Source organism: Quercus suber, unplaced genomic scaffold, assembly GCF_002906115.3.
Source record: "Quercus suber isolate HL8 unplaced genomic scaffold, Cork oak 2.0 scaffold_31, whole genome shotgun sequence".
Classification (NCBI taxonomy): domain Eukaryota; kingdom Viridiplantae; phylum Streptophyta; class Magnoliopsida; order Fagales; family Fagaceae; genus Quercus; species Quercus suber.
In genome coordinates this window covers 233,059-256,488 of record NW_027069496.1, presented here as the reverse complement: position 1 = coordinate 256,488, position 23,430 = coordinate 233,059, and the positions used below count along the sequence as shown (strand labels likewise).

Sequence of the window (23,430 nt, the reverse complement as noted above, 5' to 3'; positions counted from 1 at the left end):
TTAATTACTTTCATCAAAGAATTATTGTCACCAATTAATTAACACTAACTTGTAACCCCATGCATATGCATTGATACACTTAAAGATATACAATAAGATGTATAATATAATTCCTATATATATATAATTTAAATATTATTGATAGTCATTTTTATATTTTGTTAACTCTTTAAAAAAGAATTTAAAGATATTATTAAGTATAAAATGTAAATTGTCGATGTCTTTTTTAAAATGATTGTGAAGCACATTTTCTTTTCTTTTTTTATGATTCATTTATTCTAAACTCTTTGATTTTTGTATTTAATAACTCACTTGGATGAATATTTATGATGTGGTCCCACATTTTATTCTAAAATTAAGAAACAAAACTCTTGAAGAATAAATAATTTAGAACACAATATGCAAAATTGGAATTCTAATTTGAAATTCTAATTTGAGTTTATATCAGTTTCACCTATTATTATATATATAGATATATAGATATATAAATAATGTGAGTTTTCACAACTCAACGATTCTTCATTAAAATCCTAATAAACCTAATAATTATCATTATTCATGACCCTATTTTAATCCATACACCTTCAATTAACATCTCCCAGAGAATCGTCAAAGTCCTCAACCCAAGTGATGTAGGGTAGTGTACAAGAAGGCATGTGAGTTGGAGGAGGGCGTATACTTGTCTCGGGTGTGCCACCGTTCTTCACTATCATTACAGTATTCATGCCCCAACTAAGATGTCGATCAAAATGGCAGTGCCAAAACCATACACCTAGTACATGTCATTCCTTGTTAGTATAAGTGTCAATATTATTTCTGATTTATATACATTAAAACAAGTAATGAGATTCAAGACTATACATACATATATATATATATATAAAGTTAGTGTAAAAAAAAAAAATCGTCATAAAAAAAAATCAATAAGTACGTATTAATAAATAAATAAATAAATCATAGTCCATACACAATTAAAAAAATATATTTAGAATTTTAAGTGAAATATCTTTTCTTTCTTTTTTTTTTTTTGAGAAAAAGTGAAATATCTTAGATTTACAGCCTATAGATATTAAAACAGAATCATGCATAATTAGAAAAAATAATAGCCTATCAACTATAGTTCTATATATCAAACTCATTATTCAAAATTCTCATAAGTTAAAATGTAAATTTTATCATATATAAAACAAGGAAATCTATAATTATAAGTAGATGCTAGAATAAATTCTCATCTATAAATAAAACTATGCTTTCATTTACTAAAAATAAAAAATTATATATCTAGCATCTAATTCCAAACCTCAAACTACCGCTAACTCCCCACCACCCAAAAAGAAAAATTAGTTAAAAAAATTTTCAAATTTGAGAACCAAAAAAAAAAAAAAAAATGATGAATTGATGTTGGCGACTAGAGAAAGATCTAAGTTTCAAAAAATGCTGAAACTAAAAATTTTGACACAAAATAGAACTTTCAATTTGACTCTATCGAAAATACTTTTTATTAGGTTCTACTCACAAAAACAACACAAAATAAATGTTGATTTGAAAGGGTTACTTTGTTCGAGGTTACTTTGTTCAATGTCATCTTAGTTAAATCAACACCCAAACCAAGGCATATTTACACTTCGCTTTCTCTATTTTGTTAAAAATTTATTCTTATAATTGAAATTAGTGAATCAATTAGAACAAAGCAAAAAAGAAGAAGTAAAAGAAAATTGGTATAAAAAAAATAATAAAGTGGATTTGTTTCTATTGTAAAACTGTGTGGATTTGTTCCTATTTTGTAAAACATTTAAAACTTTGGTAAAAAAGTGGAAAATAATTGATCCCCTATTTGGTAATTATTTTAGAAAATAATAATGAGTGAATAAAGTTTTAGGGGGAGGGGGGTGTTGAGAGTTAAATTTAATTTTTGAAATGAGTAAGTAGAGCCGTAGAGGATCTAAACGAATATGAAATCAATGAAAGAATTTTACGGAGTGAATAGTTTTTTTTTTTTTTTTTTGGGAGTCATATAATAAATACAAAAAAACTTATGGTTGTATGTGGGGTGTATATATCTCATGTATCCGTCAATTTGTGAGGACGAGTGAAAGAAAAGAAATACAAGAAGTAAAAAGTTGTCTTCCTCTCTTGCTCCACTCTCGCTTCCTTGGAGCGCTTTGTGAGTGTGAATTACTTCTTTCAAGTGGTGTGTGAGTATTTGAAAGTGTGACCGTGTGAAGGCCCATTAATTTCCAACAACTCATAGCAAATTATCCCTCCAAAAGTGAAATATGATACATGAGAGTACAACATGTTATAGTGTTATCACAACATGAACTTACTTATACAAATATTCTTTTACAGGCATCTTGTGAATCTTGTGAAATGTGGAAGATCATAAATTGCTACCCCAAAAATATTAGACAATAATTGTCTAACTTCGTTAATTTTTTGTGTATTTTTTCTATTTAATTATAAGTAAGGAATTTTTTTTTTGGGTAAACTAAGGAAATTCAACCATTGGATCTAAACCCCATAGAATGAGACAAATTGTGAACTTAAGCAAGGGAATTCAATCCAGTTCTAAATTTCACAAGAGAAATATTTCTCTCTTGATTTTAATATTGTGCGTTTAATCACTATGTTTCCTAACAATATATACGAAGTAAATTTGTGGAATTGGGGTAAACTTTTTCGCAAAACAGGGACTAAGTGATAGGATAACCCAAGATCAAAGTAAGAGCCTGGTCGAGGAGTGGTACAAAACTAATTAAGAGCCAAAGATCACGAAAATCTCTATTCTTTTTCTAAATTAGTTTAATTTTAAAGCAAAGCTAAAGAGCTTACCAGGATTACTTGCTTTGAATCTGATGGTAGCCCATCCATTCTTTGGCACTCCTACGGTATTCACTTCAAGTGGATCAACCAGGTTATAGGTTTTGGGGTCAGTCTCATTATTGAAATTGCCATAACCTGATCCAACCACATAAAAGCTGTACCCATGCATGTGCAATGGATGATTCTCTGATGCATTCAACACCTCAGTTCCTTGAAATGTTATCTCCACCTCTTCATTATAGTTTAGTACCTTAGCCTTGGTCCCCTGAATTGGTATCGTAGTATTCATCGGCAAATCCGCCTGAGTAAAGTTAAACATAGATGGCGGCCAGTTTGGAAAATCTGAGGTATAAATGCCACTCAAATTCCTGTTCCATATTTTGAAATAAGGTAATGATAAACTACAAGTACTTGCAAACTAAAAAATTTTGAAAGGAGAAAAAAAAGTGGGAGTACCTATAATAGGCAAGCAAAATATCAGTACTTGGGTTCTCAAAACTTATGTTGTTTAAGCTTGATACAAGCCTATTTCCATCGATCCCATCACACGATGCATTTGGACAGAGAAGCTGGTTCATAGAAACTGTGATGTACATTTTCGTAGTTACATTTACCGGGACATTTACCGGGTGTTCTTTGCTTGCTAAGCTCCGTAGGCGGTCCAAAAATCTATTTGCACTGAGAGAGTCCTCGTAGGAAGGAAGGCTAGAAGGGAAGAGTGGAGAATCTGGGGCAGTATAGTTGCCACTATACATAAGAATGGCCGTAACATTTGTCTGATCATAATCTGTTACATCTGGCCTAGCAGTGTCATATTGTCTAGTTTCAATGTAGTAGTGGCTCAAAGATTGGTTTGCTGTCAATAAGACATTCATTGTTTGTCCTGGGCTTATCATTATGTAATCTGAGATTATGGGTTTCACATAGTTCCCATCCATTCCAACTACGGTGAGGCTATGATTAGCAATTGCAAAGTAGAGCTCAGCATTCATGGCAGCATTGACTATCCGTACAAGATATGTCTTGCCATAATCTACCACCCAACGGTAAGTTGATTCTGTATCATACAAATAATAACCATCAAAGAAATTTATGGGTTTTTAGTCTTTTCCTTATGAATAAATTGTAAAGAAAAAACAAACGTGATGCTTTGAAAATTAATTTCTATGATTTGCTACAATACTTAAATTTTTTTTTTTTTACTTACCTCTAGAGCATGGTAACAAATCTCCCGGTTGCCCATTAATCAAATAACAATTTGAACGGGGTGTGTCTGCACCAGTTCTGAGGTCCTCAGCTACCACCTTATTAACATCTAAAGTATACCACGATCCTGCATTTACAATGTATGTGAAATAAAGTGATATTAACCAAACAAGACAAAACAAAAGCTTCTTTCTTAATTTGGAGACTAGTGATAGGATGTACTGGGTTTCATAATAGAGATCTAGAGGATTCCATTTTATCAATTAACCATTAGACACTCGAAGGTTATGAATAATTTCATAAACAACCATAAAAAATTAAAATAAAATTAGAATTAGAACGAAGAAAAGTAAATTTTGTTTCCCTCCAAAAAAAAAAAATTGTTTTGTTTTTGTTTTTGTTTCTCAAACTTTAATTCCCTAAAATTGTCAGATAATTTTTCCTGGAAAAGCTATATAATGAACAAAAGTTTTCTAAACTAAAGGTCTTCATCTTTATGGCAATTCTCCTCTTGCAGTTTGTGTGACACTAGCAAGGTCTTCTTTATCATAATGACCATGTCATCCTCTCCTCGCATCTGTTCTTCAGTGCATTGATCAAAAACAAGTTGTTCTTCCATTCTTGATCTTCAAATTCCTCAACGAACAAAGCTTTTCCTTTTGACAACATTGGTTACTTGCATGTTTCAGCCTTGTGACCAATCTCTTCACATTTAAAACACTTGAATACTACACCAGGTTGATTCTTGGCAGCTGCCTTGGTTGTACTGTTGTGGTTTGCTGCACTGGAGCCTTCTTCTACTTTCTTGAAGGGCTGGTTCCAAGTCATGGAAAAACCAAGGGCCGCACCATTTGTTCTTGCATTTGCAACAGTGAATTGTGCCTTTCTTGACATTTGATTTTCAATAAGTAAGGCTCTAATGAATGTCTCACCTGCTGACCAACAAGTATTCAAGCAAAGAACATCTTGAATGTGGTTCTTGAGATCACAGATGATCTAGCCACTATCTACTTATCAGACTCAACCAGATCCACCCTAGGCGTTAATTGGTAGAATGCATCTGCATAATCCTCAATAGAACCTATTTGCCGTACCCCTTAGGTTATGCAGATTGCTATATAGAGGGGTTTTTTTTTACTGCTACCAACTTAACTTTCTTGTTATCAGGAACTTCATGGTAATTAAACACCCTTTCCACATTGCAAATCCAATCCATGAACTACCATGGAAATTTGTAGCTCAACCTCAAAGTTCATCTCCCACTAAAATTCCTCATTGGCAGCCACATATTGTTCTTAGACATGAATGTGTCTCCTCAATGGTCTCCCAAATGGATTTTCCTCATGGTTTTCACCATGTTCAGTTCCATCTTCTCCCTTGAGCTGAAGTTGAAACCTATTTGTGGCTTCAATCAAGACATTAATTTGCCTCCTTAGAGCTTCAATTTTTGGATCTCTCATGGGATGCTAATCTGAGATTGTTTCTTGATCATCTTGAATCTCAGGTTCAGGCTGAAAATTAGCTTTCTTGAAGCCTCCTCTTCTGGTTTTGTCACCTAGGACTATTATTGCACTCTCGCAATAGTTTCAAATATCCAAAGGTAGCTATTTTGGTTAGTTTTTAGAGGGAAAGGCTCAAGTGTAACAAAACAGTTCTGCAGAACGTGGTTGCTGATGAAAAAGATGAAGGATTGGGAAAGAACTTTAGACTCTCATACCAAAATGCTGCAAACAAGAAAATAGGCAAGTAGGAATTGAAATGAACCCAAAGACTAAGTTAATTAGAAGCACAAGAATGCAAATTCAACTCTTCAAAAACATTTTCTTGGAAAATAGCAATTGAGCTAAAATCTGCACTTATCCAAACTAAAAGTTAAGTAAATCCAAAAATTCTAAACCATATAAAATACTACAACTTTTGCTATAATTGTCTACATAGCAAATTGTGAATAGTGACGAAAAAATGATAAATCCATTTGAAAGTAATAGGAGTCAGCACTTGCCATATAAGATAGTTTTTTTATAATAGTTGTCATATAAGATAGATGCAGCAAAACTTGTGTCTTTATATGTACTATTAGAATTACTCTAGGTACATTAATGGGCTTTGAGGAAAATTCTATGGATAAAAGTGTACCTTAAGAACCAACGGGCTATAAATGCATACCTTAAGGACCAATCCTTAGGGCACAAGAGAGGGGTCAAGGAAAATTCCAATGGACAAGTCTTATTAGGGACATATAACCAAGGGAAAATAATATGGGTATGGAGTTTTTTGACTACACACTATTTATGGTGCATTTGGATTTGGGTTGTTCCATTCATTTGTTTTGTGAATTTTAAATTTTATTCATTATTAGATTTTAGACTAATTCAAATAATGATATGCTTTTTGATTTTTATTTTTTCTTGATAATTAGAATATATTTAATAGACTGTAATAGACACTGTAATATAATGATTATTCTTATGGTTTAGCTATTTAATAGTTTTGTTATGTTTTTATTTCAAAAAATAGTCATTCTGAATAGATATTATTTAAAATAAAGAATAATTATTCATTTCTAAAAAGAATGTAATAACCATTTTTTAGGCTAGGTTTAATTTTTAATAAAAAAAAAAAAATTGTTTTGTTTTTGTTTTTGTTTCTCAAACTTTAATTCCCTAAAATTGTCAGATAATTTTTCCTGGAAAAGCTATATAATGAACAAAAGTTTTCTAAACTAAAGGTCTTCATCTTTATGGCAATTCTCCTCTTGCAGTTTGTGTGACACTAGCAAGGTCTTCTTTATCATAATGACCATGTCATCCTCTCCTCGCATCTGTTCTTCAGTGCATTGATCAAAAACAAGTTGTTCTTCCATTCTTGATCTTCAAATTCCTCAACGAACAAAGCTTTTCCTTTTGACAACATTGGTTACTTGCATGTTTCAGCCTTGTGACCAATCTCTTCACATTTTTTTTTTTTTTTTTTTGAGAAACCAGACCCAAGGGTCAAATTCATTGAAAAGGAAAGGACTACAAAGAGTCGCGATACACAAGAGGAGCTATGTCATTCGGTGTGGACTCAATCCAAACCTGTAGCTCATTACCAGATTTGGCTTTTCTGGCAAGGTAGTGGGCAACAGTATTGCCTAATCTTTTTACATGAGAGAAAACACAAAAACGAAGATCACTTGCGAGCACCAGGGAATCCTGGATGATATGGCCAAATTCGGAGTTGCTGGTCCTTTCATCTTTAAGAGCCGAGATGATAATCTCAGCATCCCCCTCGACAGTGGCATCAAAAATGCTCATCTCCTTCGCGAATAAGACTGCTCTTCTACACGCTAAGGCTTCCACCGTGGCCACTGAGCATGGCAGTGGAATTCTTTCAGCCAATGCGCCAATAACCAAACCTTCAGAGTCACGGATAACCATACCCAAACCAGCAGCACCCAATTCCTGAAAAATTGCACCGTCAAAATTCACCTTATACGTCAAAGGATTAGGGGGAAACCACCTAGAGTTACTGCCAGAAACTGTGGGCTGCACCTGACGAGGGATCTGAGCTGAGGAAAAATCATGAAGGAAGGTCGAAGCCTTAACATGAATGGTACTAAGATCAGTAGAGCAGCCCCCCACGCGGTCAGAATTTCTACATTCCCAAATCATCCACAAGATCACAGCTACTAGATTAATATCGAAGTGGTCCTTCATCTCCATTACTGTCTCCATGAAGTCAGCAAATGTCATGAATCTGTGTTTTAGAAGCTTCTGACCAGCTGCAGTAGCTTCCCAAATGACCCGCAAAACAGGGCAGCTCCATAAGGAATGAATGGTATCCTCACAAGCTGAGTGACACCTAGGACAGGTGACTGAAGAGACCACTTTGCGTTTCCACAGGTTAAGCAAGGTTGGGATAGCTTCGTGAGTTGCTCTCCACAACATGTGCTTGACCTTGGGAGGGACCATTAAGCACCAAATTCCAGACCACATTCATTTGTTTCAACCCAAGTTGGAACAATTTGGTACAAGACTCCTATCCGATTTAGCTAACATTTGATATGCACTCCGAGTGGTGTAGTTACCCTGACTTGAAGGGAACCAAGTTTGTAAGTCTGGGGTCAGATTCAAGCTCAACGGCAGACCAGCAATGATATTAGCTTCGTGGGGAAGGAACTCGTGCTTTATCAGATCAGACTTCCAGGTACGGGAGCCCTCATCAATCAAGTTGCTCACAGTGGATTCCGGGCCAAGAGAGGAAATCGGGGAAAAGACCCTTCTGCAGCTTTGGGTTGGTAGCCAATTATCCCCTCGAATTTTGATTGACTTACCATCACCAACTCTCCAAATGGAACCCGATTCAATGACATGTTTGGCTTGGAGAATACTTTTCCATGCAAAAGAGCCTTTTTGATGACTTGTTGCCTCCAAAATTGAGCAGTCCGGAAAAAACTTGGCCTTAAAAACCTTGTGAAAGAGAGAGTCTTCATGGTTCATCAAACGCCAAAATTGTTTGGCCAGGAGGGCATCATTGAACTTATTTAACTCCCTAAAACCCATACCCCCTTCATTCTTCGGAAGACACAATTTTTCCCAACTAATCCAGTGAATGCGCTTCTGTTCTCCTTTGTAACCCCACCAAAATTTTCTTATGAGTATTTCAATTTCCTTGATCAACCCTTTAGGGAGCTTAAAACACGACATGGTGTAGGTGGGAATCGCCTGAACAACTGCCTTTACTAAGATTTCCCTTCCGGCTTGGGAGAGGAGTTTCTCCTTCCAGCCCTTAAGCTTCTTCCAGATTCTTTCTTTGATGATGCTAAAAGATTTCTTTTTGTCGCGGCCCACTAGGGACGGTAGACCTAAGTAGTGATCATAACTTTGAGAGGCAGCCACCCCCAAGAAGTTCTTAATATCCCCCCTGGTTTGAGCTGGAGTGTTAGAGCTGAAAAACAAGTTTGTCTTACCCCTATTAATATTCTGACCTGAAGCTTGCTCATAGAGCTGAAGGATTGATTGAATCTTTTGGCATTCTGAAATAGAGGCTCTACAGAAAATGAGACTGTCGTCAGCGAAAAGAAGGTGAGAGATCCGAGGGCCTGATTGACAAAGAGAGACCTCTCTAATGCTACCCTCAGCTTCAGCTTTCTTCAAGAGACCATGCAGCCCTTCTGTCACCAATAGAAACAAATACGGGGACAAAGGATCACCTTGGCGAAGGCCTCTTTCTGGAACAATGAAACCATGTGGTTGCCCGTTTAATAAGATTGAATAGGAGACAGATCTAATACACATAGAAATGAGCGCTATCCATCTTCGACTGAATCCCATTTTCTCCATGATTTTTTCAAGAAAAACCCACTCCATGCGGTCGTAAGCTTTACTTATATCAAGCTTCACCGCCATCAGCCCCATCTTCCCCGTTCTCTTAGTCTTCAGGTAATGAAGAGTCTCATGGGCAATTAGAATGTTGTCGGTGATAAGTCTTCCCGACATAAAGGCACTCTGAGTTTCTGAAATCAACTCAGGCAGAAACTTTTTAAGACGATTAGCTAGCACTTTAGCGATAAGCTTGTACAACACATTGCTCAAACTAATGGGCCTGAAGTCCGTAACCCTTCTCGGACTTTGGATTTTAGGAATAAGCGTAATAAAAGTGTGGTTGAGGTTTGGAGGGATGATACCTGAGTTAAGTACTGCCAAAACTGCAGTGGAGACTTCACCACCAATTTTTGCCCAAAACTGTTTGTAAAAGAGGGGGGGAAGACCATCTGGACCAGGGGCTGTGTTAGCTTCCATTTGCTTGAGAGCAATCTGAACTTCAGAAGCATGAAAGGGTTGGAGCAGCTTGTCATTCATCTCTTGGGAAACCCGAGGCTCTACACCATGTAGCACTTCATCAAACAAGGTCGGATTAGCTGAAGCAAAGAGATTAGAGTAAAAATTGACAATCAAATCACCAATCTTGTTTTCATCAGCAACCCACTGACCATTATGGTCCTCTAAACCCCCAATAAAATTCCTCTTATTTCTTTCCGTTGCTCGGCAGTGAAAATACTTAGAATTCTGATCACCGTCCCTTAGCCAATCCGATTTCGACCTCTGATTCCACATACACCGTTCCATATCCATCAATTTATTTATTTCATTCTGCAAGTTTTTCACCTGCCCATTCCCTCCCCCTGAGGTGGCTTCGGCTTCAGCCTTAGCCAATAGCTTCCTATTACGAGTTAAGGCCAATCTAACATTACCAAAAACATGTTTATTCCACGATACCAACTGAGTTTGACAGTTACTAACCTTTTCCATGACCTTATCCATAGGATCACTCATCGAAGATTTATCCCACGCTGAATACACCACCCCTTCGCAACCCTCATCTTTTAGCCACATAGCCTCGAAGTGGAAAGGCTTCTGAGGGCGGTGGAATCTACTGTGAATACTATCTGAGCAGAGCCAAATGGGTTTATGATCAGAGGAGAAGCCTGTCAGGTGGTGGAGACGAACAGAAGGGAACTTAATCAACCAATCCACCGAGGCAACCGCTCTATCCAAACGAACCCAGACCAATGGACCTTCATAACGGCGATTACACCAAGTGAAAGGAAGACCAGTGAAGCCGAGGTCTTTACAGCCACAGAAGTCAAGGCAATCACGGAATTCCTGCATCTGTTTCTCAGGCTGAATAGCTCCCCCGCACTTCTCCTCTAATCTCGTGATTTCATTGAAATCGCCGATACAGACCCACGGCAAATCGAACTGAGTGCTAAGGTAACGAAGCAGGGACCAAGAATCTTCCCGGTTGACTGTCTCCGGTGCTCCATAGAACCCCGTAAACCGCCAGGCGTCATCAATCCTTGGATTTACCACTGCGTCAATGTGATGTGGCGAGAAGGTCCGAATGTGCAAGTCCAACTCGTTCTTCCATAATAGAGCAAGCCCTCCACTTAGGTGTCTTCGAGAAACCACAAACAGGTTGTCAAACTTCAGACGACATCTAACCTTCTCCAAATACGAACTCTTCATCTTTGTTTCCATCAAGAAAATGAGGTTGGGTCCTTTCGCCTTCACAATATCGGAAAGCTCTTGAACTCGCCGCGGGTTCCCAAGCCCGCGGCAGTTCCAACTGATGCAATTCATGGCTGTCGGCGTGGCTGAGATGCAGCCACCGCCGATATACTTTCAGGTGAGGGGTCATCATGTTGGAGAATAGCTCTGCGTTTTAAGGGTTGCGCATCTGAAGGTTCAAAGTTTGGGCGCTTTCTAATGAACTTTAGCAAAACATCATCAGATGGGGTAGGAATGGACTTACGGGTTACTTTAGTGCGCCTACCATGAGATATTACTTTGTTAACTCTACTTGGGCCAGGCCTGTTAGATATATCCACGAGGGGAGACCTGAGCTTGCTGGTTGAAGCAGCTTGAGAGTGCGGAGGCTCCTTATTCTCTTTCAGCCCATTCACAGCCTTGACAGAAAGCCCATTATCAACTTTGGAGTGGCTTGGGCCCGACTTATACAAGTTCCTAAGCCTATCCACCGAGTCAGCCTCTTTCAAATCACACTTATCTCGAGAAGTACGCTCCAAGGAAACATCCATACCATCTGGATTCCATCCTAACTCAGTGTCAATCTCATGCAAAGTCCTTTCAAACTTTTCCGTAGCTAAGTCCGAGGTAACCAAAACCAGCTTATGCTCTGACGCAACTGGTGGGTTGGCAGCTTCTCGTGCAGTCCTACCAGCGGACCCATTAGGAGTAGAGCTTGGAGTAGGGATTTCCGTGACAGGCCTCGTTGGCAGGACGCCGGCCTGAGCAAAAACTCCAGGGGTGGCCGAGACTTTACGGACCGGGCGCTCCAGCTCAGCTCGTAACCAAGAACCAAATTGCTGTTTCTCCATGGTCAGCTTACTTTTGTTCTTCAGCCAGACCTCACACTCCCTATCTTCGTGCAGCAGGCAGCCACACCAATAGCAAAAGTTGGGAAGCCTTTCGTAACGGAAGGATGCCCACCCCACCACAACACCGTTGTCCTTAAGTTTCCTTCCCCTACTCAAAGGTTTTGAAACGTCGAGAGTGACACGGACACGAAGAAAGCGGCCGATAACTCCATCATCGTTGAGCTCAGCTACGCACACAGCTTTACCAATGGAGTTCCCTAAACTCATACCCAGCTCCGGCGTCATACTCTTAATGGGGAGATCGTGGATCTGAGCCCAGAAAGTGCACTCGTTGAAGGCTAGGGACGTAACCGTGGACGCATTGTCAATCCTTTGAAAAATTACCAGATGTTTATCGTAGGTCCAAGGTTCATACTCCAGGACCCTTTCCAGATCAGAATCTGTTTCGAACTCAAATATCATTTTGTTCTCCCCCACATCATAGATGTGAAAGGGTTTTCGAGTACGCCAAAGTGGCTTGAACGTTCTTAGTACCGCCTCCTTATTTATAATGCGGCGAGTCAGGAATTTGCCAGCTAGCAGAGACTTTGACACTCCGGGAAGGCTTGGGACTTCAAGGCCAGCCTCCTCCTCAGCAGAGAGAGACAACCTCTGCCACATACACTCCACTTCCTCCATAGCAAGACAGACCAGAGAGGAAAGGAGACGAACGGATATCCAAGAGAACTTGTTGAGGGAGGAGAGGATGGGACAGTAAAAAACCACCCACGATAGCCCTACCACTGAGCGGAGTCAATGGAGGGAACTGGACAACCTATACTAAGATAGGGACGCAGATTCTACGAGTGACTAGAGAGCGCGCAGCGCAAGCCCTAGGACAAGAGAAACCCCACCTATTTGAAACTTTCTCTCTTCACATTTAAAACACTTGAATACTACACCAGGTTGATTCTTGGCAGCTGCCTTGGTTGTACTGTTGTGGTTTGCTGCACTGGAGCCTTCTTCTACTTTCTTGAAGGGCTGGTTCCAAGTCATGGAAAAACCAAGGGCCGCACCATTTGTTCTTGCATTTGCAACAGTGAATTGTGCCTTCCTTGACATTTGATTTTCAATAAGTAAGGCTCTAATGAATGTCTCACCTGCTGACCAACAAGTATTCAAGCAAAGAACATCTTGAATGTGGTTCTTGAGATCACAGATGATCTAGCCACTATCTACTTATCAGACTCAACCAGATCCACCCTAGGCGTTAATTGGTAGAATGCATCTGCATAATCCTCAATAGAACCTATTTGCCGTACCCCTTAGGTTATGCAGATTGCTATATAGAGGGGTTTTTTTTTACTGCTACCAACTTAACTTTCTTGTTATCAGGAACTTCATGGTAATTAAACACCCTTTCCACATTGCAAATCCAATCCATGAACTACCATGGAAATTTGTAGCTCAACCTCAAAGTTCATCTCCCACTAAAATTCCTCATTGGCAGCCACATATTGTTCTTAGAAATGAATGTGTCTCCTCAATGGTCTCCCAAATGGATTTTCCTCATGGTTTTCACCATGTTCAGTTCCATCTTCTCCCTTGAGCTGAAGTTGAAACCTATTTGTGGCTTCAATCAAGACATTAATTTGCCTCCTTAGAGCTTCAATTTTTGGATCTCTCATGGGATGCTAATCTGAGATTGTTTCTTGATCATCTTGAACCTCAGGTTCAGGCTCAAAATTAGCTTTCTTGAAGCCTCCTCTTCTGGTTTTGTCACCTAGGACTATTATTGCACTCTCACAATAGTTTCAAATATCCAAAGGTAGCTATTTTGGTTAGTTTTTAGAGGGAAAGGCTCAAGTGTAACAAAACAGTTCTGTAGAACGTGGTTGCTGATGAAAAAGATGAAGGATTGGGAAAGAACTTTAGACTCTCATACCAAAATGCTGCAAACAAGAAAATAGGCAAGTAGGAATTGAAATGAACCCAAAGACTAAGTTAATTAGAAGCACAAGAATGCAAATTCAACTCTTCAAAAACATTTTCTTGGAAAATAGCAATTGAGCTAAAATCTGCACTTATCCAAACTAAAAGTTAAGTAAATCCAAAAATTCTAAACCATATAAAATACTACAACTTTTGCTATAATTGTCTACATAGCAAATTGTGAATAGTGACGAAAAAATGATAAATCCATTTGAAAGTAATAGGAGTCAGCACTTGCCATATAAGATAGTTTTTTTATAATAGTTGTCATATAAGATAGATGCAGCAAAACTTGTGTCTTTATATGTACTATTAGAATTACTCTAGGTACATTAATGGGCTTTGAGGAAAATTCTATGGATAAAAGTGTACCTTAAGAACCAACGGGCTATAAATGCATACCTTAAGGACCAATCCTTAGGGCACAAGAGAGGGGTCAAGGAAAATTCCAATGGACAAGTCTTATTAGGGACATATAACCAAGGGAAAATAATATGGGTATGGAGTTTTTTGACTACACACTATTTATGGTGCATTTGGATTTGGGTTGTTCCATTCATTTGTTTTGTGAATTTTAAATTTTATTCATTATTAGATTTTAGACTAATTCAAATAATGATATGCTTTTTGATTTTTATTTTTTCTTGATAATTAGAATATATTTAATAGACTGTAATAGACACTGTAATATAATGATTATTCTTATGGTTTAGCTATTTAATAGTTTTGTTATGTTTTTATTTCAAAAAATAGTCATTCTGAATAGATATTATTTAAAATAAAGAATAATTATTTATTTTTAAAAAGAATGTAATAACCATTTTTTAGTAGGTGTAATAATTTTTACAATTAATACATTTCTAAATAAACAAACTTTCCATATGCACATAATAATTATAAAAATAAAAAAATCATAAAAAATAACTAATCTCCCTTTCAAATTTAAAAAATATTACTATTTAAGAAATATAATTACATGAGTAAAGTATTTCATATAATATATCTTAAATTTGATTTAAAATGCTTTCATTGTAATGTCTTTAAATTCTATTATTATGTTATCACCAAACAAACGAATAATATTCCATTACAACATTTTATATTCCTTATAATATACTCCTATTTCTATATAATTACCATTGCTATGATTTTAAAAACCAGAATGGACCGGACAGTTCGACCAATTTAATCAAAAATCGGTCACTAATCCGGCCCGATTATGTCTAAAAACTGAAAATCATCCAAAAACCGGAAATAACCAAAAACCATCCGGTTCAATCATAAAACCGAAAACTGGTACGGTTGAACCAGTTATTGGCCCGTCACGGCCCTCACTACCTCTGCTCTGCTTCTCATGGCAAATTTTCTTCAACTTCTTGGCTTCTGACGAGGAAGGTGCAAGATTGCTATTCTCTAATTTGTAAAATCTCAGATTTGAGATAAAAGGAGATTTGGGGAGACACTTAGATTGGGTAAAATCTCATATTTGTTTAAGAATATGTGAGAAAATGATTATGAAATAAGAAATATCTCTTGGTTTGGGCGAGGAGTCGAACTAAGCTTTGGAGGAAACAGAGAGAGAATGAGAGGAAGCTCCTGCTTTGCCGCTACTTCTTCTTCAGAGTGAGAGAGAGAGAATTGAGCAATTTGTTTAGACCTTTTAGATAAGGAGAGGAGAGGACTAACTTTTTAGAAAGTTTGGCATTATTGTGGGTGGATGTCCTTTGGCCACGTTGATCGTTAGATGGCAGTGACAGACCACTTTGTGATTCTACATTGATTTGCACTTCCAAGACACGGTAAGGTTATTGCAATATTCAAGATAAGGACAAGCATAAAATATTTTTATAATAAATAAAAATTTTTAAGAAGAAATATTTAGATATGAAATTATATTAACATAGATAAATATTTTTAAAATTAAATAATGGTTTTGTTAAAAATACTGAAAATTATATATGATTATAAAACTTTAAAACCATAACCTTTTTAATTTGGTGATTTGTTTAGGTTAACTCCTTTTTCTTTCTCTAAAAAAATGATAATTTTTTTTTTTGACCAGTTATTTTTCTTTTAATTTGAGTTAAATTTAATATGAAAATACTTCTAAAATTTTATATATTTTTTTAGGAAATATCAGTAGCTATATTCCTATTTATCTAATTTAATTATTTTTTATAATTATTTATTTAAATTTGAGTTAAATTTAATATGAAAATACTTCTAAAATTTTATATATTTTTTTAGGAAATATCAGTAGCTATATTCCTATTTATCTAATTTAATTATTTTTTATAATTATTTATTTATTAATTAAATTATTAATAACGTCACCATTTTGACCACTAGTCGGATTCCAATCCAACCAAAAAATCGATAATCAGTCTTTTTTCAGTTCTTTCACCGTATCGATTTTTAAAACCACGAGAGTTACAATCTACTAAACGTGCCCTTAATGTATATAACATTAATCAAAAATGAGACTTGTCCTAATAAAATATATTCTGCCCCTAGCCCTTAACAAAATATAACAAAATCGAAATCTCTGTAGGAATTTTAAAATGTGAATGGTGTCATTGGTCAAATGGTCAATTCACACGTTAGTTGCCTTATAGTATTAACTCTTCACAAAGGGCTCCCTAAGATCTTAATTTGATTTTCAAACGTTCTAAATAGGGAAGAATTTAAAATTGATGTACCTAGTATGATAATTTCTTCACCATCAGGCGTCGGATATGGAGTAGTTGTTCCTTCGCTGGGATAAATAACTATGGCACCATGGATACTTGATCGTGTCCAGTCACTGTGAGCATGCCACCAGAGGGTTCCTTCTTCGGTAGAAAAATTGACTTCATATGTAAAGTTTGAACCTGGTTCTATAGGACATTGTGTGATGTACTCTGGACCATCAGACCATGGATTTCTTGGTTGTTTTACTCCATGCCTGCAGATAGCAACAATTTATTATTATTTAATCTTGATGTCGTTGAGCCTCTTCCTTTTTTAATTAGATTAAAGAAAGAAGGAATTAAAAAAAAAAAATGTAAGGTGAATTTGATACCTTGTGGGTGCTTTTAAATTCAAAATGATGGCCCTTCAAATTGTGCATGTGATGTGTTTGTGGATGTGATATTTATTATTAAAGGATTATTAAGAAAATGACAAAGCTTGACTCCAAATATGTTTGAAATTTTAGGTTCCCACTACCAATAGGAAGACTACATTTGTCATTATCATGTGCACTGCACATGACTTACTTAACCTAACCAACTAAGTCAGTTATGTGCATTACACATGATAGGCTACATGTCATCTTTCTATTAGTTGTTGGAGCCAACCAAAATACCCTATAAAATTTTAAAATGACTAAAACAACCTTAACACAACCTAATTGGCTAAAATACTTTCATAATACTCTAACAATGTCCATATGACCAAAATACCTCCAAAACCTCCAAAAATATCCATAAAACCTCCAAAATGAAATCCACATGAAACCTCCAAAATGATGAAAATACCCATGAAACCATCAACTTGGCCAAAATACCCCTAACCTTAACCTTCAAAATGGCCAAACCACCCCTAAAATCTCAAAAGTAGAAAAAATACCCTTAAAATCTTCAAAATGACAAAAATAGCTCTAAAATATCCAAATACCTCATAAAACCTCTAAAATGACAAAAAGGCCCTAAAATGTCCAAAATAAACCCATAAATTTATAAAAATGACCAAAATACTTATAAAACCTTTAAATTGACCAAATACTCTTAAACTACTAAAATAACCAAAATACCCCCTGAAACATCTAGAAAATGACAACATAAATCTTTTTATTTTTTGTGTGATTGTTTCTTTTTTTTTTCTTTTTTTTTTCTTTTTGCTATTTTACAAAAACCATCTATTATTGGTTACATTCATACCAAATACGTATCAAGGCTTCCACTATCTCAACAAAATGCCTCTTTGGTTAGCCAAAAACTTTAAAGCTAATTGAAATAGCATATAATATATTTATGAATGACTTCTCAAAAAAAAAAAAAAAAACTTATGAATAACTTTTTATATTTCATATTGGTCTTAAGTATGGGTCATTTTATTGTATCTTCTCTTTTTTTCTTTTTCTTTTTTGGGTATGGTACCCACTTAAATCTATACCATTTCTTCAATTGTGCTTTGATCTTGATCATTCATTTATTTTAAGTGGATACTAGTTACTGGTAAGACAGGTTACATATATATAAACAAAAAATCAAAAACATAAAAACAAATCAGTGACTCTTCTCCTATGCTTCTCTTTCTCTTTGCTCTTCTTCTACGCTTCTGTCTCTTCTCTCGCTTATTTCATCTCACTTCTTCTCTTCCAAAACAACCATAAGAAACCCAGCGGCTACTAAAAAACACCCTATGGAAGACCCACGAAAGAAGAAATAGAGTTATTCAATTCTCTCCTCGGCTAAACCAACCACAAGGTCCTCAAGGACCCAGACGGCTCACCCACAAAAGAAGTTGGGTTCTTCAATTTCAGCCGTTTAACTATCAATGCATGAGATATATGTAAGTTGTCTTAATTTTTATTCACCTTTACTAATCCAAGTTGTGCTTATTGATTGATTTAGGTTTTATATATATATATATATAGGAGATTTGGGTGTTGTTTGCTAACTTTGTTTAGAAAGTTGATTTGGAATTTCCTCCTATTTGGAACTAACTGGCACTTAGACACCAAACAAATTTGATTACTTACATGTAATTTATGTTTCACTCTAATATGTCTCTCTCAACTCTTCGCAATCTCTTAAACCTCTGTATCTCCCTTTTCCTTTAGTACTAAATCTAAATTCACAAAATATCAATGGAGTTTTATGGGTTTGTCTATGGATTTTTGTATTTTCTATGAGTTATTGTTTGTGGCTTTGTCTCCATTTTGTTTGTTTATTTATTTATTTTATTTATGTTTGCATTTGGGTTGTCTAGGTTTAGTTTGGATTTGTCTATCTGGGTTTGTATTTATTGGTAAAGCTGGGACTTGGGAATGGCAATGTTGTTGAATTTTTTTTTTTTGGGAGTTATATATGAGTTTTAGTGAATTGGGTTGGTTTATTTGTGTTAAGGAATTGTTGGATTTTTTTTTTTCTTTTTATAATGTTTTTAGAGTTCAATGTTGGATTAATTGAAAATGCAAATTAAGTGTTTGATGAAATGACTTTGTGAGCTATGTGTGATGTATTGGCTATAGCTTGTTAATAACAGTAGATTTTCTTCTCTAGAAACAATCCTTTGCTAGACTCTAGGCAACTCAAATTTCTCCAATGCATGGCTTAACTTAATATTGGTATGGATTCCTCATTGTCTATTGTTTCCTCCCTGCACTCTCACTTTTCTCTGGCCACTTCATTGTGCAAACTCTAATGACCTGTTTGGATGGAGGGAGGAAGGAGATGGAGGGGGGAAAGAGAGGGAGTAGAGGGGAGTAGAGTAGTATTGTTTAAAAAAAGCTAATTTTATGCTAATTTTACTCTACTCTACTTTATTCCCCTTAATCCAAACGGATCATAAGTGTGACTTTTTTGGTCTATATGCTTATCATAACCAAATGTGAGAAAAATAAGGGAACTACCAAATGTGACAAAAATAGTCACATGTAATATTGATACTGCACAATGTGAGTATGATATCGTTAAATGTAAGAAAAAATTAAAGTACCACTGAATGTGAGAAAAGTACGGAAAAATGTGATATTAATATTATCTAATGTGACAATGAAACCATCAAATGTGAGAAAAAAATAAGAGAATCATCGAATGTGACAAAAGTACAATCACATGTAATGTTGGTATTGTACAATATGAGTTGAAACCATTAAATGTGAGAGAAAAAGAAAATGGAACTACTAAATGTGACAAAAGTAATGTCAATGTGATGTTGGTACCACCGAATGTGACAATGGAACTATCAAATGTAAGAGAAAAAAAAAAAAAAAACCACAAAATGTAACAAAAGAACAGTCACATGTGATATTAAAACTGCATAATGTAAGGATGAAATCATCAAATGTAAGGGAAAAAAAATAAAGAAACTACTTAATATGACAAAAGTATAGTTATATGTGATGTTAATACTGCACAATATGGGGATGGAACCATCAAATATTTTAAAAAAAAACCACTAAATGTGACAAAAGAACTATCACATATCACATTTAGTGGTTTGTCACATATCACAAACCACTGAATGTATATCACAAACCACTGAATGTGACAAAAGTTATTTATTTATTTATTTATTAATTTTGAAAACTATAAATGGGATAAAGAATGGATAAGAAATTGACGGACAATTCATTATTAGTTTGTTAGCTCGAAATGTAATTTTAAAGTCCTTTGTCCTAATAGAAGAAACTACTTGCATTTCTGATATTATTCTTAAGAGTCTTTGTAAAGTTTTCTTATTATTTTGATTAATGAAATTCAGTTACTGCTTCTCAAAAAAAGAAAAAAAGAAAAGAAAAAGGAATTTGTGTGTTAGATTTTGATCATCACGTGCTAAGTAATATTGTTTTTTTGTTTGTTTTTTTAGTTTTAATGTAATATGACATGGCAGTATAGGCGTTAGTTGACGTGGCAAAAAAAAATAATATTTTATTTGAGCTATTAGTCATATCAATAGTTTTTATCCAAAACTTAACGGTAGAGACCAAATTAACACGATATTGAAAATGTTAGGGGCCAAATTGATACAATCAAAAAGTTAAGGATTAAATTGACATATGATAAAAAGGATGGAGACCTACTTTATAGTTTACCCATAAATAAATTAGGTGACCTATTTTTTGTTTATTTGAGAGAGGGCTAACATAAAGTTAACTCCAGCAAGTAAAATTAAATACATTCAAATTAGTCTGTTGATTATGATTTCATCATGTGACTATGATGTGGAAATTTCTCCCACATTTTAAATAATGAAAATTTTATGATCTACTAGTCCGAAGACAGGCTTGGATTAGTTTATGACTCATTGATTCAAAAGAGAAAAAGAGAAGAAAAAAAACAGACTAGCGAATTTCTTGTTGGCTATTGCTAGAAATAAAGCAAAATGCTGCTCTTAACAAAATTAAATTATACTTGAAAATTAGGGGAGAGAGAGAGAGAGAGAGAGAGAGCGAACCAATGAATTGTGACACCATAATATCCTTGATTGTGAACATTGACAAATACAGTATCCCCTCTGCGAACACGAATCACAGGTCCTGGAAAGAGTTCATTTACAACCAACATGCTTTTTGTGCTACATAGTCTTGTAAAATATTTCTCCCTCAGCTTCAAGAGGAAAAAAAATATATACAGGAAGAAGAAAAACCAGAATAAGAACAACAGTTTATATATACCAGAAATTCAATGGAAAAAATGTGGTAAGCATAATGAAACAATGTTTAACACTTAAACAGTGGGTTTGGGACTTACAACAAAGTCGTAATAATGTACATCAGCTTCAGCCCAACGAAAGAGAAACCAATTCAGGCAAGCAAGCAATAGGAATTTTGAGAACAGAGATATCCTGTTCAACCCCATTCCTGTGTTGTGTTCCATTCTTGCCTTTCTGGTATTGGAAAATCTTGGGCCGTGGTCCTCCTTTTTTAAACAAATTGAAATTACACTGACCTCACAATTGGCAGTTGTTTATCGGCATCCATTCCATTTGTTTAGACGGTATGACTTCTTGTTACAAAGGTTAGTTGGGGGACTTTTAGTTCTAGAGCACAAGGGAAAGTGGTTTTGTTAGAATCTAATTGTCCAAACTCCCAATTCCATTTCTAGGTACAGTGAATGTGATTTAAAATTGTGAATATACCCTGTGCAAAACACTACATTGAATTTCGAGACTGAGGATCAGCAAGATGTTCGAGTTTGAGAGTTCCCAGACCCATTTTGTACTAGAAAAAAGCAGTGTCAAGTGAGTACTACACACACGACACACGTGCACATATATAAAAATTGAACTAAAATCATAACTTGAAGTATGAAAGCACAATAAATTTTTAAGTCACGATTTTAGTTCATTTCTTTTTATACGCGTGCAAGATTGTGTGTATTAGCGAGTGTGTGACAAAATTTTTCCTTTAAATAAAAAAAAAAATCATTATTTCAAACATGTTCACACTTGTGTAAAATGTAATAATGCCTATGGAGTGTCAAATTTTTTATGTGAAATAATCATGGTACTTAAAATAAAATATGTGTGCGCGAGTGTATGCAAGAGAAATCATAGTCAAATTTGATCTCTTAGGCAAAAGTTAGGTAAATTATCTTAGATGCAATACATTAGATTTTTCAATTAAATTCAAATATATGATTGTTTTGATCAATGAAATACAAATAATTTTACTTTTCCAAAAACAGTTAAATTCAATTCAGATATATGAAAAAACATATACAATTAAATATAGCCAACAAATTTTTGGTTAGTTGGAGTAATTTTTTCCACTAGGGCTGAATGTTCGCTAGCAGCCTGAGAAAGTTAGCTGTTTGCTAGCATGATCCGTGGTGGAACTGATTCATATTGTAAGGCGGGACCGCTCAGTTTACAAAATTCCAATTTTTTTTTATTTTGCTAGAGCTCTCTCTACATTGTTCTGTCGTGCTTGCCTATCTCATGATGGAAGGATTTTAAACAAGGACAATCATCTTCTTCCACATTCCAATGAATTTTTTATTTAACTTATCCTAATTGCAATTGCAAATTATACATGCATTCTAACCTAATACTACTTAATTAATTTGATTAGCACTCACATCTAGCATGTAAGAAAATTGTAACCATTAACTACTTTTACATATTTTTTTAGTAATACATATATATATATATATATAAAGTTTAAATTTTTGAAATTGTAGTTGTGACAAGTAGCTATACTCTTCTTAAGAAATTGGTATACTTCTTGTTTAAATTTTGGGTAAATTACATAATTCATTAACCGTTTAAGGTTATTTTCAATTAAACCCTATATTTTAAAATTTTTCAATTGAAGCCAATACTTTTTTAAATCCTTACAATTTGCGCTCTTACTAAATCACTATTATTACTAAAAAAATCACTATTTAGTATTTACTAAATTGGTGATTTCTCATTAGTGATTTCTCAATTAATGTTGGAACTTTCAAAATTCATCAAAACAAATATTTTAGCCTACTTTTTCAATCTAATGGTCAAATTTTGAATTTGACTATGGCAAAAAATGGACGTATGTCGTATCTACCTATAATGAAACTTCAATCACTAAAAATTTCCAATACTCTACTAATTAAGAGAGTCATACACTATACAAGTACTACTAAAAATCGAGAAAATGATCTACAAAATACAACAAAAAACCTACAAAATGACCTCAAATGGATTTGCATATGACTTTTGACTTTGCCATTTTAAAACTTGAAATTGATAAAAGCATGAAAACCAAGAAAACCTTAAAACATTGGCCAATACCCAACACCCAAAATACACTCAAAACCTCCCTACTTAACATAATTTGATCCTCTCAAGTGGTCATAGAC

At 35.1% G+C, this 23,430-nt stretch overlaps 1 protein-coding gene across 1 annotated transcript; it reads right to left on the bottom strand.

The window, feature by feature from the left end:
* Positions 1-400: 400 nt before the first annotated feature.
* LOC112034022 (laccase-14) lies at positions 401-21,674 on the bottom strand. The gene is made up of 7 exons (XM_065770428.1): positions 21,343-21,674; positions 21,047-21,198; positions 16,582-16,826; positions 4,031-4,156; positions 3,280-3,880; positions 2,833-3,191; positions 401-772 (listed from the first exon to the last, which is right to left on the bottom strand). Exons 1-7 carry the CDS (start codon positions 21,466-21,468, stop codon positions 585-587), a joined length of 1,797 nt encoding a protein of 598 aa, XP_065626500.1. The 5' UTR covers positions 21,469-21,674; the 3' UTR covers positions 401-584.
* Positions 21,675-23,430: the final 1,756 nt, after the last annotated feature.

Coding starts and splice junctions, on each gene's coding strand:
- LOC112034022 (XM_065770428.1), bottom strand. CDS start 21,468: ATGGAACACAACACAGGAATGGGGTTGAACAGGATATCTCTGTTCTCA. Junction 21,199..21,342: donor TACATTATTACGACTTTGTT/GTAAGTCCCAAA, acceptor TTCCTCTTGAAG/CTGAGGGAGAAATATTTTAC. Junction 16,827..21,046: donor TATGGTGTCACAATTCATTG/GTTCGCTCTCTC, acceptor TGCTATCTGCAG/GCATGGAGTAAAACAACCAA.